The following is a 20,837-nucleotide window of genomic DNA, read 5'->3' as shown; positions in this document are numbered from 1 at the left end:
GTCTAGTCTGTAACTGGTTAAAATAAAAGTAATAATCAAAATTATAATTTCATCATCTTTATTTATTGTTATTATTATTATTAAGAGCCTAAGCTGACTCTGTGTTTACAACAGAAAACTGAAGTCACCTGTTGAATGTAACACTCACACAGTCTGATGCCAGGTGTGGAAAAACGGTGACGCATAAAAGTTGTGATGCTGCAGATGAGAGTCAGAAATCTTGAGGTTTTTTTTTTACTCCCAGCAGAGAAATGATGGTAAAAGTAGAACAGACACAAAAATAGCTGGTCACCAGTCATGTGGTCCACACTGACAGACAGATTAGGTGGGTCACAGCCTAGTGAGTGTCCTAGTGAGAAAAACCAGTGACCAGCAATGTAACAAATTCATTCAAACAAATCAGTCTACATGCCAGTGTGTCCTTGGACAAGATTTGTACGTTTCTGATAAAATGAAATAAAATTAGATAACTGGCCGCAGCAATGACTCGTGCACATGTATGCAGTTATTATTATTATTATCAATTCGTTGGCTTACTGGCTCTGAACACACATGCTAACAAACATCAGTCTTGAAATGGGGAAGTGTTAATCGGTTCTGACGTTGTCACGAATCTTAACCAATGAGGGCATTTGGGGCGGGGCTAAGTCTAAAGAAAGGTTCTGTACTCTTTCAGGGAGATTTTAATTTGAATTCTCTTCCAGAAGGTCACGTGAATCAAATGTAAGTTATTTGTAACCAGTGAGATGTTTCACAATGTCCTTATTATAGAACTCCCTCAAGTACTAAATTATTATTGGTCATAAATCAGTACTTTGGAAATAAAGTACTAATTTATCATAATTAATCACAGTCATTTAATCATAATTTTTAAAAATTGAACACATCTTAACAAAACAAGTGTATGCACAGAAACATGTGCGTATGTTTAAATTTAAAAAATAACATTCAGGATTAAGTGTATTGATTAGGATGAGTTGATTAAAGATTGTGGTAGCAAACATCGTTGCCCTCTCCACCCAGCCTCCACTGCTGGAGAAACTCCTTGGAGGTAAATTAAAGTGCTTGTCTTCAATCATCCTAAATCGGTGTAAATGGACTGGTTCACAACCTGAGAGAGCAAAGTATTGATCAGGACCTGTAGCTGCCAATTGTTTATTTTTATTTTTTATTTTTTTTGTCGAAGTCTGAATTCATTATTAGTTTGGTGAGAACTTCACCTGCTGGAATTGTACTGCTGTCATTTTCTTAATCTCTTCAAAAAGGTGAATGTTTTACATTTATATTTCTTCTTGACTTTTAATTCTAAATTCCCTTTCACTGTATGTAGCATATATTTCCTGCTCCTTCAAATCAGGGACCACAGGCAGCTGAGATGTAACCTTGGTGTGGCCCAGTCCGTGGTGTGTAATGGCTATCGATTATAAACTGTGGTGAGAAACTGAAGTAGTAAAAATGTCAATTTTTTCAATATTTAAAGTAGAACAAACCATAATTGCTACACTCACTGTACCCTAGTGACATGCTACCCACAACGCATCATTTATGTGTCTGGAAGCGTTAGCAGTTTACTTTCCAGTAACATGTATCTGTGAAAGCTGCAAAATAAAATAATAATTAACTGCTAACTTTACATTAAATGACAAGTAATTGGGTTTTTTTTTGCAACAAACACCAGGCTGCAGACCAGTGTGGTTGTTAGTAAGAATGATTTCACCCTCTTTGGGTGATTTATCCCAGAACTTAGAGTGGAGACCATGATGAGACTCAACAGTAACAAGTGGATGCTAAAAACATGAACAACGTGGGGGAAAAATGATCTGTTGAAAGACAAACTCTGCAAAAAATGAAATGATCTGTTGAAAGACAAACTCTGCTTCCTACAGATTATACACTTGAAATGAATGAGTTACTAATGGAGTACTTCTGTACTATGAGATGAGTAACTGCAGTATATATTTAAAAGGTGCTCTTTTATTATTCACTCTACTGCACTAACTCACTTATAGCACACCACAAAGACTGTATTTGTCTTGATTGTTGACATAACAATCAACAGACATTTGTATAAAACATAAACATATGTTTAAAAAGGAGTAAAAACTTTAGAAATTGCAAAACTGTACATTTAGAATGTGATTCTTTTATTGTTGACTAACTCCAGTGACCTAAATGCACGGACAATAATCTGAAATAAATGAAGAATAAATCCACAATTCATAAAGAGTGAGTACCAACAAGTTTGAACCTGTTGTCACGGTGAATGGGAGGAGACTGTCAGGACCTGTCAGAGCGATGCCTCTCTGTGACTTCATGGGGCTGTTAATTGGCCCTGGCATTTACAACCAAACCAGGCTGGCGTTCATGATGTAACAGGGTGGATAAAAATAAAGACGTGGCCGAGGCCTCTTTGTCTGCACAGGCTGCACATGACAAGTTGACTTCCTGCTGTCAGTCTGTCACAGTACAGGCTGTCATCACACTCAGTCCTGCTGTTTGTTCATCGCGTCTCCTCTGAGCCTCTCTGCCGTCTCTCCCTTCACTCGCTGTTGAAACTTTTTTTGATTGAACTTTTTCTTCTTGCATCTGATTTTCAATGAAGTGTTCTGTGATGGGTAACATAACTTTCTGAGTTTGGAACTTGTTTCTACTAGGGTCGTTACTGTCCTTTAGATCATCGGTTCTGGTCATTCAGTACTATACCATGAGAAAACTTGGGTTAGAGCCGTGGTTCTTGATTATTTTCTGTCATGCCCCACCCTTGGGGACAGAAATGTTTTCTCTGGCCATAAAGAAGGTTCTGTGTTTGATTCCTTGTGTGAATACACCTGCCTAAAACTTTTGCACAGAACCTACATAGTCCTAAATATCAGTAATCTCATTCAGCATGTATTTATTCCTTCATGTGTTCATCTCTTGTGCCTCACGGTCAGAGATGTTGTTGTTATCAGTTTATGCTGCAGTTTTTTAATTGCAGTATAAAAAATGCTGATGATATCTAAAGTCCCAGTGTTGTTGGCAAAATTGTAAACATGAAATCAACATCTGCACTTGCAGCAAACAGACACTAGTACTGTTTACGACTGCAAAACAAACAGTGCTGAGGAACAGGACATGATGCACCTGGACCCCGTGGACCCAGATATATTTGGTCCAAACACTCATGTGCATGTGCAAGGTGTGACTGTGTTTCACATCATGCTTTAATTAGAACTTGATTTGTGCTTGTTGTACTAATAATTTAGAATTAGGTCCTGGAGAGGCTTCGTGCAAAGGAACAAACGTCAGGAATTTTAAGACAGATAAAAAAAACTTGTAGTAAAACTGCAGTATTAAGACTGAAGTTAAAGCTGAAATGCCACAGACTGTGGAAGCTAACGTTCTAGTGTCTGTACTAGGACTGTTGTAGCTAATGCTAAATCCGGTGTACCTTGACAGTTAAAGCTAATTGTAGCTCTTGTGTCTATACCAGGACTATTGTAACTAACTTTAGCTCTGGTGTCTGTACCAGGACTGTTGAAGGTTATGAATTTTGGGAACCAAATATTATATGACGGAAATTTACAATTTAAAAAAAAAAAAAATCTATATATATATATATATATATATATAATGCTGTGGTATTTTTTAAAAACTTATTTTATATTTTATATTTATATACTTTATATTTGTGTTGAAGAATGAAATCTATTTTCTTGTGACGTTCCCTCTTCCCTGTTCCCTGCTGTTGATGTGTTCAGGTGCCTCTTGCAGTTCCTGCACCTCACAATGACAAACAGTGTTAAAACAGCCACCGCTACCCCTGCATCAGACTTAAACAAGCTGAACAACACCTTCCCTGCTGCTCAGTATGACAAACGAGCAACCTCAGCACACCCCCTCCCCTTCCTCCTCCTCCTCTTCCTCTTCATCCTCCCTATAGAATAGACCTCCTTTCCTGGCAGTCCATTTTTTACTTCTGACTTTTCTGGGTCGTCTCCTCAGCTCAGAAGCTCACAGGAGACCTTTTCTCCCCTCGTTCTCCTCTATAACTCATTTTCTTTGACACATACATCTTTCTGACTCATTTTCCACCGTATGCTTCCCTGCGATTGTATTCACAGTGTTCCAGGAGATGGAAATCTTTACACTGCTCCTCTTATTTAAATAAAAAAACTAAAACAGTTTTCTATAGTTAAAGTTTACTTGGAGGTCTATTTTCTGAACACCTTCCGTGACTGCGACGTGATTTGACAGAATGAAAACAATGGGACAAAGAGGAAAAAAAAGGTCTAGAAGAATGAAGGGAAAAATAATTGCTGAGGTCAATAAGAAGAAATTGTTAAAAAAAAAAAAATAGAAGACCAGAGTTGTATTATTACACAGTTATATTTCCATTACCTTTCTCATCTTTTTTGCCTTTATCTCTATTCTTCTCTACGTCTTACCTTCCATGTATGTGATCCTTGGCTGATGCTCCTCTCTCCTGTCTCTGTTTCTCCTCATTAACCTCTGTTTCTAGCTGCAGCCTACCTTCCTTTCTTCCTTCCTTCCCTTCACTTTCTCTCTCTGTTATCTAGTTCATGGAAGATGAATGTTCTGGTTCCTCCCACAATGAGTGACATCTCATTACCTTTTTTTTTTCTCAAAGTAATAGACATTCATACTTCACATGTTTCCCATCAGTCTCAGGTATAAACGCTGAAGCTATAAAACATCCTAATGTCCCCACACAGATGTTAGTGTTGTCTTCCGCTGAGAAGCCAAAGGCTGCAGGAGTTTGAAGTGACATGGAGAGCTTCAAGATTTATGGCTTCTCTTTTAGTGATTGCGAAAAAGGCAAATGATAGTTTTAGGCTTTAAAGTCTGTTTTAACTGATTGTTTCTGAAATCCTAAGTTTAACCGTATTAATTATGGTTTCTTTTAAGGCTACACAAATATTCAAATTTTAATCACAATCACGATTACATTAGGATGATCGTCGGTGATATTAACATTTAAAAATCTGGCTCTGCTGCAGCACTTTCTCAACCAATAGTCAGCCAAGCGGCTAGGGCGTGAGTGAAAGCTTCCTGATCAGGAGGTGAGCGCTCCCTGCAGCAGGCGGCACCGGGCAGCCTCAAATTGCTGTACAGTAGAGTTGTGTCTGCGTCACATGACAACACAACTAACGTATTCAACCACCTGAACACCACAAACTCAAATATGATGAATTCATAAAGCTAACGTTGGTCTACTAAACCCCCGTCTGTCTCCCGCCACAACACAGGCAACCATACTCTGCACCAGGGGGTGCTGTATCCATCCACCTGTTAAAGACACACTGAAATAACCAATAACCGCAATTTTTTGGGGGGCCAAAACGTGTCCAATCTGTTCTGTGAGCAACCAAACAAAATGAAACATACCTATACAGTTTCCTTAACAGGAATAGGTGTTTCCGTCCCTTCATGTTAATGATCAATGGCATATTTATTTTTTATTAGCATTTGTTTCGAGTCCATTTTATTTTATTGTTTATTATTTATTTTAAGTTTGATTTAAACTGACAGCTTTGTTCCCATACTTCTACTTCTACATACTACTAATCGTGATTAATGATTGTTATTTCAATACTGATAAAAAATTATTCTTGATTATCATTTTGGCCATAATCGCGCAGCCCTAGTTTCTTTTTGTCCTTTGTAAACCTTGCATTTAAATGTAATCTGAACAGCACTGTGTCCTCTCTGTTTTTATGATTGTTGTTGGAAAATCTATTACCTGTAGGACTTTCCTAAAAAAGCCCAAATTCAGCAAAGCACATTGACCTCACCTATCAGTTTACATGTGCTCCTTTAAAGCCTTTCATTTAGTAGTCAGCAGTTTACCGTCTTATTTCTTTTTATGCCTTAACCTTTATACAGAACTGTTTCATTGAACAGAAAAATACATGTATATATGTGTGTGTATGTACATGTATGTGTATATGTGTATATATATATATATACTGTATATATGTATATATATATATACATACTTTAAATTAATTCATAAATTAGCAGTAGGGAATAAAAATGAAAGACAAGTAGTTAAAGACACAAACCACATAATGAAAAGGTGGTTAAAAACCCAGTGTATATGACGACAGAGAGACAAGAGGACAGAAGTGGAGAGAGAGGGAAAATTAACCTGCAATTTGGTCTCCATTTAGCTGCAGTCAGCCACAATCAGCAGACATATTAGCATTTAATTAGAGTGAGAGCCGCAAACCACGGCCTGCTGCTCTGCTCTGATTACCTCACACACTGCTTTTCAGCAGGGGGGTTACAAATAGGTATAGAGTATCTGTGTAAACTGTGTGTCACTGAAGTGTCCTGCTCCCCACAGACAAACACAGTTGTAAAAGAAAAGTCTTAGCGGACAGAAAAACATTTTTGATGATTACACTTATTAAGAGTTCAAAGGTCTAACTGTAACTGCAGTTCATCAGACCATCCCTCCCTCCCTCCATCCCTCCCTCCATAAGTCATCAGATGCAGGTGACAACCTGTACACTTCTCCACTCAATCACACTACCAAAAAAAAGAGACAATCTGTGTGAATCATTTTGGACTGTTGAAGGGACCACTGTTTGAAGGCATGTATTTTTTCAGCAGATCTTGTTCTTCATTGCACAGAGTCACTGGTTGGTTTAATAACAAACGGAGGAAGAATAGGAAACGTTGTTGCTTTTGCACAAGACAAAACAGAAAAGCACAAACAAGAAGAGCGGGAATCAAACTAGCAGACAGCTGATGTTGTTCTTAGTTCAGGACAGTGTTTCTCAACTTTCTTTGAGCCACGGCACATATATATTATCAGGAAAAACCCCATGGCATAAAAAGTATATGTAATGAAATATAATAAAATTCTAGTTTAAATTTACTAAAAATATGCTCCTGTTTAGTTGAAGACGTCTCTGATATACTGGCAAGAATTGAAGAAAGACACACAAAGATCTTCTTCAACAGCTCTGATTATCTTTATTTTACTTTTAATAACCATCTGCTGCCACTTAGCGGAAGACGATTTAACTGCTCTGCCTGTCATGCACTGACGAACAAAGACAAAATATTTGCAATGAATGAATAAATAATAGTTTTGGGACCAATTAAATGACATTGGATATGTTTCCGTGGCACACTCACAGTGGTTGAGAATCACTGGTTTAGGACACTGACCTTTTTTATCGTGTTGCCTTATGGATGTGTTTGATGTCCATGAAAATATAAAGATATATTTTCAATCACAGCAGGGTACTGATTGGACACATTTAGTTGCCACTGTGAAAGTGTTTTGTTATACAGGAAGTACTGTGTCAGACTGTATCTACAGACTTGGAAGTGGTTTGTTCTTTCACAGAGGAAGGTTTACAGACTCGTAGGTCTGTTTGGGTGGAGGGGAGTTCTACCACTGTTCTTTGTGCCTCAGGTCTAAAGGTAGAGAGGAAAAGAGAATCAATGATGACTGAGACACAGCTCTGAGATCCAGAACCTTGTTTTTATCCTTGGCTGTGTAACTTCACCTCTGATATGCAGAGTTTAACAAAGAACACATTTGTGTCCAACTGATGGTTCTTGAAAATCAGACCTGCTCTAAGTTTGGAGACTTGTTACTAGGGGTGAACATTGGCAAGAATCTGGTGATACAATACGTATCACGATACACGGGCAACGGTACAATATATTATCTATCTAATGTTGTGATAAGTTGTAAATTGTATCAAGTCACCTACACAGCATCACCAATTACAACAGTTGCTTGTTGTGCGCTGAGGGTATGGGGAGGGTCAGCAGAAATGTATTCCCTTGATCGTGCTTGAACAACAAAACTAACAAGAGAGTCACAGCACAATATAGCAGTAAATACCTGCACTTTCTGACTCCTCCACATCTGTCCTACAGAGATCTTTTACCTCAGCCATCTCTGTTGGCACTGTTGGTATTGTTTGGATTTTTTTTTTTTTTTACTCCTAATGCACCACTTCCTCTAATTGGTTCAACTTCTCTCTTTGATTCCATAAATATTCAGTTTGCTTGGAAACAAATCAAGAGCCATCTTTTCAGCCAGAGCTGAGTTTGCTGGTTTGGTCCAATCCAAGGAAACAAACTATGGACCATCTAAGGTGGACCAAACAGCTCTGGTGTGAAAGAGCCTGAGTTCCAAGCCTTTCTAGTCCAGGTGCTTCAAACTTGAACGTTTGCCATCTTTTTACTGCTTGTGACAGAAGGTGCCATGAAGGAGAGTCTAGAGCGTCTGGAATCTGAACTACAAAAGTCAGATGGAATGTCAAAAAACAGCCACAAGTGTTTGTTGGAATGTCATTAAGCAGAATGAAAGCAGAAAAACCCTCACATTCTTACCAACCACTGACTGTATTTGACATTTTAATGTAATGACTTCCATCCACTTTCAAAATTGCTGACATTATTTTTCTCTGCGAGTTGATTCATCTATTAATTAGTTAATGTTTCAGCACTAAATCATGTTGGCAAGGTTCAGGGCAGCACACTCATTATCATATTGGACAACATTTAACCAAAGTTCTAGGTTTGCTTTATATTCAGATGACAGTGTGAGATGAGACTTATTTATATAATGGTCTGCTTTTCATGGGCTGGGTGATGAATGACTCGTCTTACGTCCAATGTTTTGGGTATGACAAGTTTGGCTCACGTGTTTCCACTTACCACCATCGTCCTCATCAAAGGAGTTCATGCAGGGGAAGTAAATAGCCAGGGCCTCAAACGACGCTGATAGACTGATGCGACTCTGCGATCGCTCCATATACAAGCCCGGTGTCGGGGCCGGGTCGGCCGGCTTGGCCAAGCGTGTCTGGGCATTCTTCACGCGGAGTACGGCTCGCGGCGTCTTGGACGGCTGTCAGCTGCCCCTCACGGCAGATCCACTTTACCCCGGAAAGACAAAACCTGTAAGATCCCCAAGAATGTTGCCCCGGCAGGAATAGGTGCCGAGGTCAGCAGCAGAGTTGATACTGAAGAGAGACGTGGATCAGCTGTGTATATAGTTTGTCTTTGATCACTTAGTCCTCTTGTTGTCTTTGTTGTTTTCTAACATTTCATCTTTCTGCACCTAAATGTCTTCTTTTCAATCTGTTCACATTCTTGTTTGGCCTCTATGCTCAGACAGACGGCCTTGGATATCCCCCTGTTTGTGTCGCTCTTGTCCTCAGAAGTCCAGGAGATTTGTCTTGGTGAACTCTCCTCTGTCTGCTGCTGAATCTCACCTGCGTCTCTACACCAATAAAACCTTATTGTCTCCCACTGGTTTCATGTCAACGCTGCAGGTAACGCTCTAAGGTTCTCCATCTTTTATGCATTCATCCCTAAAATGCTTTGTTTTCTTCAGATCCCAGTGAAGGAGAGAAGATGGGAGGAGACACTGGTGCCAGAGGTGATGCTGTGCAAGTCTCGTTTCCAGACTAAGTCAACGCTTCTCATTTCTGTTGCCTGCCGTTGTCATTTCCTCGTGCTGTGACACAGCAGTAGCGGAGAACCTGACTTTCAAAGCCCAGGGGATGTCAGCTGCTGGAGCTGTTGCAAAATCTGTTTCCTTTCCAGGCTCTGATCAGCCACAGCGACAGCTGCAGCTGAGGGCAATCTGTTGCTCCAGCTTTGCCTCTAACTCTGTCATAGACGATGCACTGATTCTGCTGCTGAATACCTGCTCAATGCAATGATGATGTCAGCGGCTCAGCGCAGTGTCTTCTCTCCTTGGTCGGCTGTTGCTGCGCCGGCGCTCGACTGACTGTCTGCTCCTGAGACGGGAAAGGACAGAGGGAGCGAGAGATGATGAGAGCCTGTGAGGGAGGGAGAGAGAAGGGGAGCGACAGGGAGAGGCTGTTACTGTTTATTGCTTCTGTCTGGACTCATTCACTGAGAGTGGAGAGGGAGAGAGGTAGGAGGGAGAGTCTGACCAATCATAGTGTGTATGAGTGAATATGGGCGTGGCTTGGAGAAGGCAAACGTTGGAGACAAGTTTGCAATCTCTCTCAATATATTTCGCTCTCTTTCGCTCTCTCTCATCACCGCACAATCAGACAAACACTAAATCAAACGATGCAAAAGTTGTGACTTAGACCCAGTGACGTCTTCCGGGAACCAAAACTTTTGCCACAGGCTGAAAATACGTAGTTTCCACTAGTAAAAAAACAAAACAGTTTATATCTGGAAACTATGAATGATTAGTATAATTTTACTGGCTCCTAATGTTCTGCTCAGACGCAGGTAAACCACATTTGAACCACGTGTAAAAACGTGTGAAATGGTCATTAAAATATGTGTGTAGATGCAGATAACATCATCATGTAAACTGTGGTCAAATGACAGGAATGAAATCTCTTATCAGAGAGGGTCAGTCATCTATGAAGAAAATAAACAACACAATGTAAACATTATTTAAAGTTTTAGTGTTTAGAAAAACCTTATCTCAAGGGCTAAGAAACTGCATCAGTGGAAATGTACTGTACTCTGCTGCATCCATGCATTTTAATGAGAAACGTACGCAAAACTAAAAGAAAACCAGTAGTTATGTTCTGACCTGGATACACTGAAACATTCAAAGTTCTTCAACACTGACCCAGTTTGAAGTGCTGAGTTCTCGACTAGGTGTTGTGCTGTGGAAAATGTCCCACTCTGTACAAAGGTGTCTCAGGTCTTTGACTCATCTGGACCAGCCTTTGATGATCCATTCATCTTTCACACAACTTTACCCTTTGAAGGATTGCATTAGAGCCCGAGCTGGTCTGCTGCATTCCAGTCATTATATGTTGTAACGCTGTCTCCGTCCTTGTGTGGGCGCTGCTGAGTGGTCTGTGGCCAGTGAAGTGCACTGCTCTCATGTTGACAAGTACCTACTGTGAGCATGCTGTCCAAGTCCGTACCACAGGAGCACTGACCTTTTCTCCATGTGTCGTTTCCTCTCTGCCTCCATCTGCTCGTCTTTCTTCTTCATCCTCACTCCCATCTTATTCTTACCGCTATAGGACTGAGACATTGACTTGATAGTTTTGGTTAAGTATTTGGAGGGCAAATGGAGAAGAAGAATCACATTTTGCTTGTCTCATCATCGTGGGCTCCACGGTAGTAGTCCACATAATGATTTGGTCCACCCTGCCATAACCCAACCTGTGCTGGGGCACTGGGTGGAGTCAAAACCAGGAGCCTTCTGGTGGCAGACGTGCCACCGCAACACTTTAGCTCCCTGATAAATAGACACTGAATAACACATAAGTCACACCTTTCCCAGTTCCCTAATTTCTGGAACACTTGTTACACTGATGCACACTCCCCAGGCCTGTAGATGGCAGCAGTGTCAGTCAGAAAAAGATGAGCAGAATGCAGTGAATGAAGTCGGTTTTTGAATAAATCATTTTCCAGTCACTGAAGCTTTAATTTGAGCTTCAATTCTCTTCTCTGTTCAGCAACTGTTGTCTGTGCTGAACAAAACCTGCTGCAGGTTTGGAGCTAAAAATGACAACATGAGGTGTGAAAAAAAAAAAACAGACGAAGAATACGTTTCTGCTGTTGCTGTTTAAAGACAGAGGAAACTAAGAATGTAGGTGTGAGCTCTCTTGTTATTTAAAAATGGAATTAACAGTGATTATATACATAATTACATGTACTTTAAAAACTCTGTTTTTGACCGAGAACATTGTTGCCTTTCTTTTAGCATGCATACTACACACACACACACACACACACACACACAGTGGAGGCTGAGTGCAGATCTTTACCTCTGGCTGTTCAGCCTTCTGTCTCTGCTGGATGAACCCCAGAGACACAGCAAGACTGATGGACTGACGTCAGTATCTTCGTGTCTGTGTGTGTGTGTGTGTGTGTATGTGTATGTGTTAGTGTTTGTTTTCATGACCTTTGGTTTGATAAAGTCTATTCAGGACCAGATGTCATTAGACTAATTAGAGTGTATTCCTGGTGATGTAGAATCTCATAGGATCACAGCATCAGCAGGTTGTATTTTCATATTAAACAGTTTGTGTTAAGGCTTCGTCCAAATGAGTAGAAGTAAGCATTAAAATAAACTTGTCAAAATGTCAGTTTTAACAGTGAGATTTTAAACGTAATGAAGCGAAAGCCCAATTTGCGAGGCAGTGAAAAAATGAAGGTTGAAACAGTGTTGAGGTGAGACAATCAGTGTGTTCATGTCAGGAGATTCATCTGTGTTCACATGACTGGAGGACAGCACAGTGTCCTGGACGGACAAGGTGTTCTGCTCTGCCTGTTTATCCCTAGTATGACTACACTTGTGGGGACTGAGTGAGGGTCCAGAGTTACCAGACTATCTTAGCATGAACTTCAAAACCAGCACAGTTAACCAAAGATCAGTATAATGTTTTTAAAATATATATAAATGACGCAAGGCTAGGATGGAGATCAGCCATATCTTTTAATAATTATGGTTGGAACATATCTTAGCAGTGATCTCATCTAGATTGTTGGTGAGATGAGAGGTTTTAACATTCCCTGAAATTTTTCTTTAATTTGAACAAATATGGAAAATCTCAAACTTCTCTATGTGTCGCTAAAGACGGACAATGAATAATTTGTATAGTAATGAAGAGGAAACAAATGACAAGGGGAGAATGCAGTAGCTAGGAAGCCACATGGGTAGTAGTATCTCATCCTGAAAGACAAATCAATGTCACCTCTGTGTGAACACACCCACCAGGACAAACAGCTGTGAGGATCACGTGCTACTGTGAAGCTGCTCTCTCTGTCTCACACACACAAACACACACACACACACACACGTTCCGGTATACACACTACTTCAAAGATTTTCAGCAGCAGGACTGGGACTGGTAAATAACGTGGTAGAAATGATAATAATTATAATTTATTTCACCTTTCTCAGTGTCCTGATTTTGACAGCCTCTAGGTGGTGGTAATGCTCCTAAAGTTTATTTGCCAGTCACAATATGATGATCATGATGCATTAAGTGACATCAGTGCACAGGTAAACAGACATGGAAGACAGAGCTAATGTTCCAGTAGCTACAACAGTTCTGGTACAGAAGCAGGAGCTAAGATTAGCTAAGATGGCCCCAGTTAAAACATCAATTACACTGTATTATAACTGCAATTGTACTGTGAGTTTGTAGTATTCTGTCAGTGAAGAAAAATGTACAGTAAATATAGAGTTCTTCACTAAATGAAATTGGAATTCCCTTTAGTTTGCGACCATTTTGTGATAATACTTCATGGTCTTGTTCCACTTTTACAAAGTCTTTGGTCCACATTATGTGCTGTTAAGTCTACATTATATAGAGATGAAATCATCCTGAAATGTCCCAGTTGGACTCACATACAGAGTTTAATGACATTGTCTGTCAGCACCTCCACATTTCTCCCTTTCATCTGTTTCTCTCTGTCTGACACCAGCCTACAGTTTGTAGTGCAGACGATAACTGTTACAGCTGTAGTTGTTACAGTAGGTGAAGACTTTCCAAATGCAATCAGTCTCTGAAGTATTTGTTGTCCTCACCACACACAAACACACACACACACACACACTCAGATATTGGGAGAATCCCAGGGGACTTTAAGTCCAATACTTCATTCTGTACACATGTAGTGCACATGTGTGCTACTAATGATTTGTGGGTATGTGACTGTGTACCAAGGTGTAGTAAAGGAGTGCGGCTGAGACATGGAAGGAAAATGAAACAAAGTGAAACGTTAAAGTAAAAGCCACCCTGAGCTCTGTTCGTTTTAAATTCTTGGCACAGAACTCTTATCATCTGCTCACTTCTCTAACAAACGAGGCAGCACAGGAAATGATTGGCTTCTGTTATATTTACCAAACACAGGAGTGTGTGTGGATACAACAGGATGTGTTTAATAACTATAAACAAAACAGTTTCATTTGTTATTTTGCCTCCTCCCCCCCCCCACAAACTGGACCACAAACTGGACCACATTTAAAACTGACTGTGTCACTCTGAAACAGTAATGAGGTTAGCTTAGGTTAGCTCTGGTTAGATAATAACGTTATTGCAAGTTTCTGATTAGACAGTGTACAGTATACAGTACAGAGTGTATAGTAGGTGATATTTTATATTTCTATATTTTTAACGATATGTCCTAAATTATATTTATATATGCTGTGTTTGTTATGAACCTGTGACCTTGGTGTGACCTCGAGCTACTGTGTTAATTTAGGTTGATGCTGACAATGTGATGGATTGCTGTGTGTTCATTTGTGCATCAGTGCAGAGCAGTGGGAATGGTGGAGGAGGCGGGGGGTTAAGGAGAATGACTCTAACTACTGCAAGGAAAAACATCATTATAAGGATTATGTCAAGTACAAGTACAGTAACAATGAGTGTTTTCATAGAACACGAAAACAAAAATTTTGCTTTTGTTCACAATACACATTTTTACTTATGGACTTGAATGTTTTCACTTGTAAATAAAACAAGAACAAGTCAAAACAATCCATCTAATGGGAAAAAATGAAGGAATGTAAATGAAGTTTAGTTTATATTAACAATCATGTGGAGAATAACAAAGTGATTTCTGCAGTTTTTCCATTACTACTCTGCTACTTATAACATGATATTGTTGTCATGGAGTCAGTGGGAGCTCGATCTTCTAACACAGATGATGAGATGAAACTTATTCACCAAAGATACAGAGACCGACATCCCAGCTGGACACTAATGTCCATGTCTGTCCATCTGTGTCTGTGTGTGTGTGTGTTCGTCCTCTCTTGTTCATGTAATGACTCTGTGTTCTGTACTGCAGGTACAGCAGGTCCTGTAGGGGCCAGGAGAACATACCCACTTGTGAAGGACACAGATGTCTGTGCCACTGTGTCACACTCTTGCACACAACCACCCACACACATTCATGTCTCTGTGTTGTTGTGAGTACATCCATTAATTCAATACTTGCCCCAAACCTGAAAATGTTTGACACCAAACACCATGTCCCTTCCATAACCAGACCAGAAGACATTTATTTTTAATTTGTGAAAGAAACTGTTTTGTTTTATTCAGAACCACCCAAACATCAATGATGTTGATCAGCTAACTGTTACTGATTTATTGATACTACTGCAAGCCTAGTCTGACCGATTACAAGGGTAGAGGGGTCGATACTATGACAAGATAAGATGCTGTTCGAACCAGAGCAATGGGAAGGTCTTTATTACCCACTCTCTGACCTTTTGTTTTGTCGCCCAGACTTAAGACCTAAGGCAGGGTCTAAAACTCAGATGAGGGGGCCACAGGTACCACTGTCATTTTAGGGCCACTGTGTTAGATATTAAATTGAAAAAATAAAAATTAACCCAGATATTTAAAAAAATAGTTTTGTTTGATATGAATAAAAACGTTTTATAAAACTTTTAAAAACACTGTAAACTGCTTTTACCACTGAGCAAAATAATTCAATGACCAATGAGTGCAATTTCCTCCGCCATGGACAAATAAATAAAATTGAAATACGATTAAAATTGGAATTGATTTGCCCCTCGGCCCCCCCCCCCCAATAGCTCCATGCCCCGTAGGGAGGGCCTGCCCCCAGATTTGGAAACCATAAACCATTTATGTACCGTAGTGAATTGTTTTTATGAAATCTGATTGGTTGCATCACGGTTGACCCTTTCTGTGAATTTAGGAAAAATAAGAATAAAGTATTGATTACAACACACATTATGAAGAGTGCTATTAACAACAGGAAGTGACAGGGACCACAAAGAATTATGGGATGTGACGTGTGTGTGCAACACGTGTGTGAGGGCAGCAATCCTGTGACGTAAAGTCTTTGGTACCGCACATAAGTCTGCAGAATTGGATTCAGCAAAATTTATATCCCCTGTATATATATACACACACACACACACACAACCGGCTGTAGGGTCCAATGTGTGTAAAGCAGGAAGTGTGCCAGTTGTGCGGCAGATGACTGATTATCCCTGGGAGCTCACACCGGCTCAGACCTATACTCTGCTCTGATGATGGGTGCTGCATGTGTGACTGATGGTACTGAGGACAAGCAAACGCCCCGGTGACACATCGTCATGACAACAGCTTTGTCATCACATTTCTGCATTCTCTCTGCCCTCCATCCTACTTCTGACAGTGACTTCAGTGACTGTTATTCCCTGCTTCGTTTGTCACAGCTCCACATTCATCGCCTCCTCCCTCTTCTTAAATAAATCCCTGAGACTTTTCCTGTTTATTTATAGAACTGTTTCAAAAAACACTTTTAAAGAAGACGTGGAGCTGCCTAAGTTCAAATTGAACACAAACTTTACCTTCTGTGCTGTGAGGATTTTTAAAGGATCTTTGTGATGTTAATGTCGTCATAGACCAGCATCGGTGTTCATGTTGTGGGGTGCAGACTATCACATCCTCTATAGAAGATCCCAGGACTTTATCAGGTGGAGGGCCACTGTTCTTGAACTCTGGGTGGCGCTAACATCACTTTAATCAGACATTTGCAAGGAAGAAGTTTTGCTGTTACTGACATGAACTGACAGACAAATGTTGGTGATATTTTTGTAAGATTCTTACGGCTTGGCCTTCTTTTAGCTTGGCCTAAAACACTTTTTTATTGTGTTTTATTGTGCTTTATTTATTTTATCATAAATTATATTTTACTGGTTTCTACTGAAATGGAGTAGGATCACGCATCTATGCTGGAATTATATTTGAACCAGAGACAAACAGTATCTAGTAGGGCTAGATACTGTATGTAAATACCATTACATAATGCCTTAAAACAGGCTGATGGATGACTGGTGGATAGACAGATAAATGAATGAGGATGGATGAAACAATGGATGGAGGGTGGGTTGCTGATGGATTGGTAGAACAGCTTTGGATGGATGGATGGATGGATGGACGGACGGACTGATGGATGGATGGATGGATGGATGACTTCCTGGGTTTGTCCTCAGCTTCTTATTTTCGCTGCTTCACTCATTAAAATCAGTCCCCGGTGGCTGAACTGTGCAGGTGGCTCTGCCTGTGAACCATAAATAGCTTGGAGGCTGTTGTCATGACTCGGTTCTGACATTTTCGTGGTGAAGCTCAGATATTGGAGTAGTTACAGAATACATTCCTGCCAAGCAAAGACCTGTGACCGCTGCTTGGCTTTGTCCCGGTCATCAGTCTCAGGAGCTGCGTGGGTCAGGTTAAGAAAAGCAAACATGTCTTTATTATGATGTGGTTAATAACAGTTGTATAGTTTACCTCAGAAGAACCATGTGCTGCAGTGATACGTAGGTTATTTTTCTTGTTGTAAAGTTGGTTCTGCAGAAACAGCTGATGAAGTTACAGACACTTGAATTTGCCCCATCACTGAGAGCGTCTGGAGTGATGCAGTCATTTCTCTAGAACATTTCAGCCTAGTTTGGAGAGAAGTGGGACAGTCAGCTGGTACAGACACAAGAACTAGAACTTGGACTATTTTCAGATTATCAGCCCTTCATTCTGCCAATGCTCTCAGTCAATTTGTCTTCAAGTTTTCTGTTCTTTGGACTAATATCTTAGTAGTACTCGTGGTACTACTCGTAGTTGTTGTGTTCAGTCATATAAGCGAGTGTTTACAAAACACACCTGACTCTGTTTTCCTAGCCAGAGGCGGAAGATCCCTACAGAACTTTTAGTGTATCAAGAATAACCTGTTTCATTTTTTATTGTTCTAACAGGACCAATCAGCTGTCAGGTATTTTATTGGACTGCTGGCTGATCAATGTTTTTTTCTATCTATTTGAGTGAAAATATACAGCAACTCAAGATGTGTCTTCTTGGAATTAGGCCATCACTCGTTCAGGAGATCAATGTGTGTGACCAAACCAATCAACAAACACACACATGCGTGCGCAAACACACTCACTCAGTCAAACATCAGAAGTGTATTGATTCATCAGGAGTGTGTTCTGTTATCCCTCACTCCTGCAGAGAGAGAAGTCAAGGCTGTTTGATTTGTTGAGCCCAAATTCACAAAACACATTTATCTTCATGGACTTTACGCTGTTGAAATTAAAATGACACATTGGTCTCCAGAGGAATGTGGAGACGGAGACATTTTTCTTTCACATGGTAATAATGAAAAACAATCTTAAACATTCTTGAACTTGGAGCTTGGTTTGGTTCTTATTGTTCCATTCTTAGCATCATAACTTTTTTTTATTAGCAATGTTTTTAGAAGAAACATAGCATAAAACACTCATAAGGGCACACACAGACACACACACTCAGCAGCAGTAGCAGCAGCAGCAGCAGTGCCAGCCTCCTGTGAGTGCTTTAATATCCTGTCCTGTTTTCCACACGGCCAGTCCCAAAATAAACCCAAACCTGCTGCTGGTTTGACTCAGTGCTCAGAAATACACCGAGTGATGAAAGCAGGAGACTGCAAAGAAATGCAAACGTGCCACCTTCCTCTGTGGCTCTTGTCACATATGGAACACATATCCCTATACACATAATAAAAACACAACCCTGGATGTTTAAATTTTGTTGCTAGAACATAAGGTGCACCGCAGTGACTCAGTGTAACCATAGAGTCAAAGAATTCTCACTGACAGCTCAGTGGTGAAGGGAGTTGTCTAAGAAAACACTCTCCGGAAATTGGTTTCAAAGACTCCCCAGCATCTGAAACACAGTAGGAAATGCACTATTCCCCTGTTCTCCATACTCCATACTATAAATAACTGCTGCTCTTGTTAATCTGAGGAAGAAGGCGGAAGCCACAAGAGTGGAGACTGTTCAAAGATGCTCAGTGCTGAAGGTTCAGCACGTTTGTTGACTCATGCTGTAACATACAGGTGTGTCTAGTGGCACGCGTAAAAATCTTCAACATTTTTTATAATTTTCTAACCAAAACCTGCATTTTGTGTGGGATGGTAATGTGTGTTAGACTTGGGTCTGCATAACATAACAAAAAGGAAAGGTGACTGGAGTCAGGTTCAAAGTTTGAATGACTGTTGGTAGAACAAAGGCTTCTTTCCTACTTGTGCTGAACCTCTGAGATACTGCAGAGATTATTCCAACAGAATGTGTAAACACAATTGTCTGCTGAGGACACTGGAGATTTCCATGCTCACTTTCTATGATGAACTACAACTGATGTCCATGTACAGTAAGATCACGTGCTGCTGTAGCCTTTTTTGCTCACTGAGGCTGGTCTGACGCCTGAAGCCTGACCTGAAGTTGAACCCCATACAGTGACTTCATGCTTGGTATTGAGATGGTACTTTAAGCCTGAGCGACTTTGTGACAAGAAAAAAAAGTGTGCAAATAACAACATGTGTATCGACAGTGTGTTAACCTTGAAGTTTGAATCTCGAGTTTAAAATAATGTCCAGACGGCCAACGTGTGTGTGTGGAAATCAATCAAGTGATGCAGCAGTAATGTGCATGGCAGAAAGATGTCTTCTCTGTATTCATAGTACAAAACAATGTTCATGGACACACAAAATAAAGATACCATTGAACAACTACACCCTCCAGTTTCAGCTGCTTCCAAAACAAACACCTTCAAACCATACACTTGTATTGGTGAATGGTGATGCCATTGATTTTTACTTTTTCTACACATCTCTCTCCGGCTCTCAGCCTCACAGCCACAGCTGAGTTATAGGACTTCATAGCATATTGATTAAAACTCTGTCACACTGATTAAAGACTGCAGAGGCTGACCTGTCTCAAAGTGTGGCAGATTTCACTGACTTCTTTTTTAAGGTGACCATCTCACTGCCTGACCTCATTCTTTTTTTTCTTTTTTTTTAAAATGACTGTTGTAGAATGGATACTCGATAATAACTGTTCTCTCCAGCTGTGTCCCCAATCAGTCCTCACCCTGCAGCCTCCCTCTCCTTCTTTTTTCAGACCACACCCGTCCTAATGAGTCACGTTGCAGCAAGTTAACCTGACCTCGTGTCTTGACTCTGTGAAGGCACACAGGGTCAAACAGTTTGATCTGTTAAAGATGCACATATTACAAAATCCATTAGAATGTGTATAGCAAAAGAGTTTCCTATTTAACAATGTTAGAGACTACGTGACTTCCTGTTGGCCTGCTGGTTCCACCTAACTCTCTTTCCGCAGTGACCTCTGTGACCGCTAGAGTTTGGAGGTGAAAAGATCTAGACATCAGTAATTCAAACATAAATCCTTTCTCCATTATATCCTGTGTGAGTCAGTGATGGACAGTGGGCGTCCAAACACTCTCTGCCTCAGTTGTTCTTCTTTTATTGTGGTTAAAATAAGTTTACTGTTCCTTGAAACACCCTTAATATTTGATAAACCTGTATAGGCCTAATTGTGCAGGGTAGTATAACATTTGTGCTTGATATTACTTCAAATGTTGACCTCAGTGTCTGGACTTTGCTCCTTGGCGCCAAATTGAATGTTTTAAAACACAGGTTTGGCTTTTCTTAAAGGTAAGCTAGTTTATATAATCAGCAGTGACAGTGTAACACACCAAACTTTTTTTTCAGGAAAACAAACTTGTTTACTACTTATATTTATCAATATACATCAAGAAAAGGTCTTCATTAGTGTGTTGGTAGAAAACCCATTACTGTGTATTGTTTAACACTGTGTGAGTGAGTGTGTCCGTAAGTTTTTATATTTGCATCTCTCTGCTCCCTCCAATCACTTTGTTCTTTGTGTTCTGTTGCAGAAGTGCTGGAGTGGTTCTGTTCATGTTGGTTCAAAGACTGACTTGAAAAGAATGATCTGGAAGTAAATTCCTGTTTCAGGACCTTGCCGGTGCGTGCTTGTTTTTGTAACACTGTGGGACACAAATTTCTTAAACAAAACACTAATGTTTTGGTTGGA

General features: G+C 40.2%; 1 protein-coding gene and 1 long non-coding RNA gene across 3 annotated transcripts in view; one reads left to right on the top strand and one right to left on the bottom strand.

Annotated features, from left to right (window-relative positions):
- Positions 1-9,372, bottom strand: part of rims4 (regulating synaptic membrane exocytosis 4) — a 22,105-nt gene extending 12,733 nt beyond the window's left edge. Inside the window, exon 1 of one of the 2 annotated variants that reach the window (XM_008320831.3) lies at positions 8,692-9,372. In XM_008320831.3, the coding sequence (XP_008319053.1) occupies positions 8,692-8,788 (97 nt within the window). In that variant the 5' untranslated portion in view covers positions 8,789-9,372. Of the gene's footprint in view, positions 1-4,427; positions 5,846-8,691 lie in introns of those variants that run through there. The other variant, XM_017036695.2, reaches the window with a different exon arrangement.
- Positions 1-9,497, top strand: part of LOC112487785 (uncharacterized) — a 36,791-nt gene extending 27,294 nt beyond the window's left edge. The window contains exon 5 of the long non-coding RNA XR_003051208.1: positions 9,371-9,497. This is a non-coding gene — a long non-coding RNA (uncharacterized LOC112487785). The remainder of the gene's footprint in view (positions 1-9,370) is intronic.
- The last annotated feature ends 11,340 nt before the right edge of the window (positions 9,498-20,837 follow it).

This window comes from Cynoglossus semilaevis, chromosome 11 (genome assembly GCF_000523025.1).
Source record: "Cynoglossus semilaevis isolate Cse_v1.0 chromosome 11, Cse_v1.0, whole genome shotgun sequence".
Lineage (NCBI taxonomy): Eukaryota > Metazoa > Chordata > Actinopteri > Pleuronectiformes > Cynoglossidae > Cynoglossus > Cynoglossus semilaevis.
The sequence above is the reverse complement of the archived record's forward strand: the minus strand, read 5'-3'. Positions and strand labels throughout refer to the sequence as shown.